At 41.5% G+C, this 8,317-nt stretch overlaps 1 protein-coding gene across 1 annotated transcript; it reads left to right on the top strand.

Moving 5' to 3' along the window:
* Nucleotides 1–2,197: 2,197 nt before the first annotated feature.
* Nucleotides 2,198–8,219, top strand: LOC147268009 (protein transport protein Sec61 subunit alpha-like 1). Its single transcript, XM_086200745.1, has 12 exons — nucleotides 2,198–2,321; nucleotides 2,957–3,024; nucleotides 3,165–3,230; nucleotides 3,747–3,825; nucleotides 3,907–4,038; nucleotides 4,122–4,231; nucleotides 4,624–4,777; nucleotides 4,893–5,053; nucleotides 5,161–5,358; nucleotides 5,564–5,755; nucleotides 5,925–6,001; nucleotides 7,200–8,219. Exons 1-12 carry the CDS (start codon nucleotides 2,315–2,317, stop codon nucleotides 7,384–7,386), a joined length of 1,431 nt encoding a protein of 476 aa, XP_086056871.1. The 5' UTR covers nucleotides 2,198–2,314; the 3' UTR covers nucleotides 7,387–8,219.
* The last annotated feature ends 98 nt before the right edge of the window (nucleotides 8,220–8,317 follow it).

Here is an 8,317-nt window from a genome sequence, read left to right as displayed (position 1 = left end):
AGACTGAAATGAATTCAGGGAGGGAAAAAAAATGTAGGGCAATAAAATGGGCAAATAAAAAGTACTGAGGAATACAATGTTCCTTCACGTCTATTTTGAACCACAATAACATTTTCTAATTGTGTGTCTTTGTGTACACTGACACAGAAAAGTCAGCCGGTGGGGGACAAGGGACGTCACCTGATTTGAGGAATGCTCTCATATTTCAGACAAAAGTAGAGTGTCTTTACCCGCTGTGAATGTTATATTGTCACATTTTACAATGAAATGCATTTGTTCAACTGCTGCATCTGATGGTCCAACTGAAAAAACAGATATGATCATAAAAGATAAAGGTGTAACAATATATATTGGATTCAAAATATTTTCGATGATTGGAAATCTTTCGTTATGAAGATCTTTTGAAACTGCCCTTGTTGATTCAGTAAACAAAATAAAGGTCTGGGTTTATTTTAATCCTCTGCCCTCAGCTTGTTCCTAAGGGGCTTTCTAGAAAACATGCAGATGTTTTTACCCCGTTGTTTGGAAATCACATAGAGAAAGAAAAATGAAAGATAAAAACCATTTCGATGTTTATCTTTCGGAGAAACCCGTTTTTATCTTTTCCCTTATGCCTCCTAACACTATGGGCACTCATGGCAAAAATGGAGCTGTAATGTACCGTCACTGTACACTCAACTATGTGAGAAATGCTTCGCCAGCACCACAACGCACCATATTCTAAGAGCAAAAGACAAATTTGACAAATCTACTGGAGGCGTGTCCGTTGCCTCTGGATGCATGTGGTCAAGTCAAGTCCTCTTTATTGATCTCAGGTTTTAACTGCTGAGATCCCACTGCTTGCTGGGTCGATGGCAGTGTAACTAGGGGATGGTTCAAGACCTGAGGCCCAGGTACGCAACCTGACCCACAAATTCTGTTATTCCTTATTAATGTGGAATAACTCTCTGTTTGATGACATTATTGGCCTGAATTAACCTCCTGTTCCCTAAACTTGTTTTTCTTTTTATGGTCACCCTTGAACAAATGTTAGGGGAATGAATCTAGACTAAAATGGGTTTGAATTATTTTTCTTGTACTTTTCAGCTGCCTCTTACTCGCCACTTGAATACCACATACTAACGTGGACAATATTACCCACAAGCATCGGATTTTTGAATAATGAATGATAAATGGTATCAGCATACACTGACAATAGAATGTTGGCCTGCTATATAAAAAAAAAAGCTCACTCCAGTCCCTAAATCACAATTCCTTTATGTCAGAGAACAGAATTTGAAAGTCTGTCTCTTGTCATCTACGAAGCACCTTGGGCCTGAATACTAATTCTTGATTTATGTTGGAAGGATCCAAATCCCCGGGTCATCTGGAACAAGTTTACTCAGCCTTCCCAGGATCAAAACCAAACGTGTATTGGCAGTTTTTCATTTCTTCGATCCCCACCTGTGCAACACAATAGGAAAACCTGCTAAAACATCCAGCTTAATAAACAAATACATGTTGATTTTATATAGATTTAATAATGTTTGCAGAGTTTGTCTGTAACCCACCATCAGCATCTCCCGAGCTCAATAATCCATCATGATCTACAAAGTGTGAGTTTAAGCAGGCTGTTGCGTGATGTTGTAAACTGTTACCAGTGAGTGTCTGGCTCTGTTGACACTGTCAGCCTGGTTGCAGAGGTCTGATCGAACTCCAGCTCGCTTCACCTGACTGGTCATTATGACTTGAATTATCTTCAGGTCACTGCTGCTCTCTGGTGGACATTGAGGAGGACGAGCGTCGCAGCAAATCAATGCTTGTCAGTACAAGCGTCCATAGTCAAAGATATGTACTAGTAAACCAGCAGGTCCTTATCCTTTCCTTTTTTCAGCAGTAGTGTGGAAGATGTAGAAATGGAGAAAGGTGAACATCAGATAGAAGAGACTCAATTTTTGTTGTTTTTTTGGTTTGGTGTTAATAAATTTGTTGTTAATGGACGGTGTGTTTATGTGATTTGCCTCCTGAGTAATGATCTGTTTTTGCTTCTGAAAATTAACTTTATTTTGAGAAATAAAGAGCAGAAAATATGGTTATTGGTATTGGTATCAACACAGTTAGAATAAAAATATTATTCAAAAAATGTGTCATTGCGCACTGTCAGTAATACCCGATAGAGTACTGTCTCTTTAAATGACGGCTCGCGTGTCTGTAGTGGGAACGTGTCTGTATCCGGACTCCTCCTCCTCCTCCTCTTGGGCTGCCGTGTTTCCTCTCACAGAGGCTGGTTAGATTTTCTTAGAAAAGGAGCATTCAGGTGGACCGCGGGGACATCATGGGTAGTGAGTATCACCTGGCTGTAGAAGCTGAATGAAAGTCATCTCCAGAATCAGAATATCGAGCTCCTTAAAGACGCTGAAGATGTTTTTGCCAACTTAGTTTAGCTAACGGCACCCGAGCAGCTCATGGCAGGCTAGCTTAGGTCGCGAACTAGCCGGTTGGTTGTACATATTTAGGCTTTTTTTTTAATTAAATATACATGTAAGTTGATGTAAATAGCCAGACAGTATGTGAGTTAACTACATATACAATATATAGTAATATCCTAGAAGCGGTACTGTGGTTGAGCTAGCTGGAAACATCTTATGAGCTAACTGGTTAGCCCCTCATTCATTGACAGACAAGTTAGTGATGACGATGCATAACACAACCGGGTTTTAAACTGACTTTCCTGCCCTCATCATCTTCATAACGCCAAACAGATCCGTGATTATAATAACGGACATGTTCATTACAACGCGAACTAACGGTGCGGTATAAAAATTCCATATTTGACGTAAAATATGCTAGTTTCAAGTTTATTCCAGTCTCGAGTCCGCCCCCCACCCCCCCGCCTCCCGTCACTGCCACGTCCCGTTGACCAGCAGCTGTGTTTATCTGCCGATTCACTGAAATATTCATCTTTGCTCGCTTACAGTCAAATTCTTGGAGGTGATAAAGCCATTCTGTGCGGTGTTGCCTGAAATCCAAAAACCTGAAAGAAAGGTGTGTTTTTATGTGTTTAATGTTACATCCCAGTTTTTTATTATTATTATTGTTAATTAGTACATTTGTAAGAACTAACAATAAATGAACTCATTCTTGATTTCTAACTTGTTTGTAATCTCATTATGATTTCGTTCCAGATCCAGTTCAGAGAGAAGGTGCTATGGACAGCCATCACCCTCTTCATCTTCCTGGTCTGTTGCCAGGTGAGTGAAGTCGTTTTTGTTTTTTAATGTTACTTTTTAACAATTAAAAAATGAATGATTAGTTGTTTTTTTTTAAAAAAGTGATAATTCTTTGAAAAGTTATGAATCAAAAAGAAATTTTCTATTTTTTTCCCCAATATCTTTTTATACTCTAATCTGATTCAAATAAGTTAATTTAAGTCATTTTGAAAAGGAGAAGGAAAGACAGCATCTATACTAACTGTGAGGTGCAGTCTACCATTTTAATATCATTCAGCACTAATCAAGACTCTTATCACCAGCAGTGAAATGTGCACTTCAGTTTGGGTTTTGTCTGTGATTAAGTGAGCTTACACACTCTTAAAGAATCAGGCAAAACCGAACCACAATGTATTTCTGGGCTCTTCTCATGCAATCGGACAACGTGTTGTGTTCTAAACGACTGTATGTAGTGTTAAAATTACTGTAAACACTTGGTAGTTTGTGATAGCAATTCACTTCATGCAAAACATAAATCTTCTCCTCATTTGCCTCCAGATCCCTCTCTTTGGCATCATGTCCTCAGACTCTGCGGATCCATTCTACTGGATGAGAGTAATTCTGGCTTCAAACCGAGGTGCGTGTCCGTCACAAACTGCTGTGTAACAATACGTGTCCTCTCTCCTGCCCGTGTGTCCTAACCTGTGTTTCCCTCCAGGTACCCTGATGGAGCTCGGTATCTCACCTATCGTCACCTCAGGCCTGATCATGCAGCTGCTCGCCGGAGCTAAGATCATTGAAGTCGGCGACACACCCAAGGACAGGGCCCTCTTTAATGGAGCCCAGAAATGTATGAAGGCTTCTGTCTGTTTTTGTGAAAATGTGTTAAGAATGTACATTCAAGACGGGTGACCCTTTCTTGACATGTTTCAGTGTTTGGAATGATCATCACTATTGGTCAAGCCATCGTTTACGTGATGACTGGCATGTATGGAGATCCCTCAGAGATGGGGGCTGGAATCTGTCTGCTCATCATCATTCAGGTGAGAACACAACTAGTTCTTCATTGATCTCCTCCAAGATTTTCTAATTTGGCTTGAATAGAAGGACGCGTGGATTTAGGTTTGCAAAATTCATTGAAAATATGATCAACAATGCAGTCCGGTCAAGTGCAGCCATTTTTTTTTCACGAAGATAAAATTTGTCATAGCATTTGTCTTTTTCCAAAAACCCCCCCCAAAAACAAACCCACCCACAAATGCACAAAACGGGATATGGAAACACAACTTTTTTTGTGTTTGTGTGGATCAAGAAGTTTGAATCCAGTGGTCCAGCTGATATACTTGAGCAGAACTCCCTGTGTGAAGGGAAATATCAAATGACAGCCTGCCTCCCTGCCCTCCCAGCTCCATGTGTCTGCTGTGTTCCTCCACAGTTGTTTGTGGCTGGGCTGATCGTGCTGTTGCTGGACGAGTTGCTCCAAAAAGGCTACGGTCTCGGTTCTGGAATCTCACTCTTCATCGCTACCAACATCTGTGAGACAATCGTCTGGAAGGCTTTTAGCCCCACAACTGTCAACACTGGGAGAGGTCAGTGAATGTCTTCCAAATATTTATGCCGCATTAGTGATCAGTGTCTCTCCACTCGCTAGAATTATCCCTCATTTCATGACTTTTTTTTTCTTTTTTCTTTTCACTTTTCCAGGCACGGAGTTTGAGGGAGCTATCATTGCTCTGTTCCATCTGTTGGCAACCAGGACAGACAAAGTGCGAGCGCTGAGAGAGGCCTTCTACAGGCAGAACCTGCCCAACCTCATGAACCTCATTGCCACTGTATTTGTGTTTGCTGTGGTGATATACTTCCAGGTGGCTGTCAAACCTCACTTTCAATTACTTAAAGTTAAAAATCTGAGTCAGTGGAACTTTATAACACTCATCTCTTACTTGCACCCCCACCCCCACCCCACCCTCAGGGATTCAGGGTTGATCTGCCCATCAAGTCAGCTCGCTACCGAGGCCAATACAACACCTACCCCATCAAGCTCTTCTACACCTCCAACATTCCCATCATCCTGCAGTCTGCCTTGGTCTCCAACTTGTACGTGATCTCCCAGATGCTTTCCACGCGCTTCAGTGGCAATTTCCTGGTTAATCTGCTTGGAACTTGGTCTGTAAGTATACATTTCATCTCAGAATTTTTCCTCCTTCATAATTAAAAGTAGTAGTCTCTGAATATGCACAATGTCTCCCATCAACGGTCCACTGTTTGTCCATTAAGGCACAGTTTTCGATTTAACTTAGTATATTCTTGAAATGGTTTGTTTCATTGAGTTATTTCTTGCTTAAAGCTTGTTATTGACATTCTCATGTTTGTAGGACACGTCAGCTGGTGGTCCGGCCCGAGCCTATCCTGTAGGTGGACTCTGTTACTACCTCTCCCCTCCTGAGTCATTTGGATCAGTTCTAGAGGATCCGGTCCACGCTCTCATCTATATTGTCTTCATGCTTGGATCATGTGCCTTTTTCTCCAAAACCTGGATTGAAGTTTCAGGCTCCTCTGCTAAAGATGTAAGTCCTCACAGCTTCTCATTACACCAGATAAACGCAAAGTCTCTAATATTTGTCGGGTTTCTATTTCTTTTCTTCTGTTTCCCCTCTTGTTTCCTGTCAACTGTTAATAGCTGATTTTCACCCAAAAACGACTCTTAAAAGAACTTGAATCTTCTTTTTCATCCAGGTGGCTAAACAGCTGAAGGAGCAGCAGATGGTGATGAGGGGACACAGAGAAACCTCCATGGTCCATGAACTCAACAGGTAAAAACTAAGTCCTTACATGTGTCATCTTGGTTTATTTTCATATTCATGTCATAACCGTCAAAAATTGAACGTGGAACAAGTCGTGCGTGAGAGAGAAAGATGGAATATCAGAAACTTCCATGAGTTGAAATAGTTGAAAGGATTAGCTTGATTATTGTAGATTTTGTAGCTGGTAAAAAGTTTAGCAGCAGGCTAATCTTCATCTGCGCCAATTGATTTTTTCAAGAATAACTGCAGTTGTTAGAAGTACACAGCTGATGTTCCGCCATGAACGAAGCACATCACAGATGCAGGACTTCTGCATCACCACAACAAGCTTCACACTGTCTCTGTTTCTGGCGCGATGAGGCGCACTGTAACCTCCGTATGTAGCCAGTTGGTAGCAACTGCCATTTTTGATGCACATTCATCCATCCATTTTCTACTGCTTATCCTGTAAAGGGTCGTGGGGGGGGGCTGGAGCCTATCCCAGCAGCCTTCAGGCGAATGGTGGGGTTCACCCTGGACAGGTCACCAGTCCATCACAGGACCAACACATAGAGACAGACAACCATTCACACTCACAGCCACACCTACTGTCAATTTAGAGTATCAATCAGCCTCGTCCCCTCTTGATGTCTTTGGACTGTGGGAGGAAGCTGGAGTACCAGAGAGAACCCACACAGGCGAACCCAGAACCTTCTTGCTGTGAGGTGACAGTGCTAACCACTGCACCACCGTGCTGCCTTTTGATGCACATAAAATCTTTAATTCAGTAAATTCATGATTGGTTTATTTAGAGATGTATTTTATTTCAGAACAGCCATTCATAAACCTCATAGACCTTGAGCCAAGCGAACTAGGGTTGAAGGACTCATACCTACACCACTCATTCAGAATTTCCCGTGGGGATGAATAAAATATTCTGATTCTAATTCTGATTCCCATGTAGAAGGAGCCACTATACATTGATTTCGATTTTATTTTGCATTACCCTCCTCTAATTGTATGTAAACAAAGATTGAGCAGCCAAATGATAAAAATGGTCGTCATCTTCTCAACAAAGTCCACCTGTTTTGCGTTTCCTGATTCAGCTGATTGTGCAGCTCCAGTCTGTAAAAGACAAGAAGATTGAATTGTGTCTATTAAACTCCACATCAACCTGAGACTTGGATTTGACTTATCTTTATTTCAACCTCCCTGTTGTGTGCTGTAGGTATATCCCTACTGCGGCTGCCTTTGGTGGACTGTGTATTGGCGGTTTATCAGTGATGGCTGACTTCCTCGGCGCCATCGGCTCTGGCACCGGTATCCTGTTGGCTGTTACCATCATCTATCAGTACTTTGAGATCTTCGTCAAAGAACAGAGTGAAATGGGCAGCATGGGGGGCCTGTTCTTCTAGAAAAGCCAATATTGTCCCACCTTCTACCATTTTGTTTTTTTAAAAGGATCTCTACCCTTGCACACTATTGGCATCATTGTGAAGCCCAGCTTCATCAGTTTCAGGACATTCGAGCAGTGATGTGAGGCTGTGGAACGACATGTGGACATTCCCACCTTCTGCTCCCTCCTCATATCTTCCAAAGTAACACAAGTCGACTGTTGCACTTCATCAGATTTCCTATCAGACTCTCCCAACATTCGCTTGAAGGAATGAAATAAAGTCCTGCAGGGATTCCGGCTTTTTTCAGACTTTCAAGATGGCGTCTCAGTATGCAGGCGTACTCGACTTGGATCGGCCTGTGCATCCAGCACTCGACTTCAGCTTGGTATTATGTTAGTTTATACATTGTTATCAACTTGCTTTGTGTCAAATCGCCAGTCTGCTGAATTTGTAGACCAGAAGCTGAACTGTCAAGTCCTGTCATTGGTGGGAAACATTTAAGTTGAGCATCTTGTAAGAGGGCGTGGGTCCAACTATGAAAAAGAAATTCTTCAGGTTATTTTTTTGTAAACAGTGGAAAGGGTTGTTGCTGTTTTAATGTATAGCATTCCCAGGAAACTGCAGTATTAACTGATGTCACGATCCTCCTTTTTACACATCCTGTGTTTGTTTTGTTTTTATTGTCTGCTCTGAGCATACAGTCATCACTTTGAATTCTGATTTTCTGTACATAGACTATGCATTGAATTACTTTGTCTAAGTGTAAGATAAAGTCTTTTGAATTTGTAAAAAGTAATGCATTTCAGAACAAACATTCTCAATAAAACCTTTTTGTGGAAAAAAAACCTAGATGTTTTGGGTTCTACTGGCGAATGAGTCTCACGTCAACGTCCTAAAGCACATGAACCTCTGAGGGTCTTTGGTTAAAGAAAGATTTGTGTCTCCTTCA

Source organism: Aulostomus chinensis, chromosome 3 (assembly GCF_037954235.1).
Source record: "Aulostomus chinensis isolate RoL2024-O1b breed Wild chromosome 3, RoL_Achi_v1.0, whole genome shotgun sequence".
Taxonomy (NCBI): Eukaryota; Metazoa; Chordata; class Actinopteri; order Syngnathiformes; family Aulostomidae; genus Aulostomus; species Aulostomus chinensis.
The sequence above is the reverse complement of the archived record's forward strand: the minus strand, read 5'-3'. Positions and strand labels throughout refer to the sequence as shown.

Bases quoted from the DNA above. Each gene is read 5' to 3' on its own strand.
- LOC147268009 (XM_086200745.1), top strand. The intron at 5,359-5,563 runs GTAAGTATACAT...TCATGTTTGTAG, and splicing joins ATCTGCTTGGAACTTGGTCT to GACACGTCAGCTGGTGGTCC. The intron at 6,002-7,199 runs GTAAAAACTAAG...TGTGTGCTGTAG, and splicing joins ATGGTCCATGAACTCAACAG to GTATATCCCTACTGCGGCTG.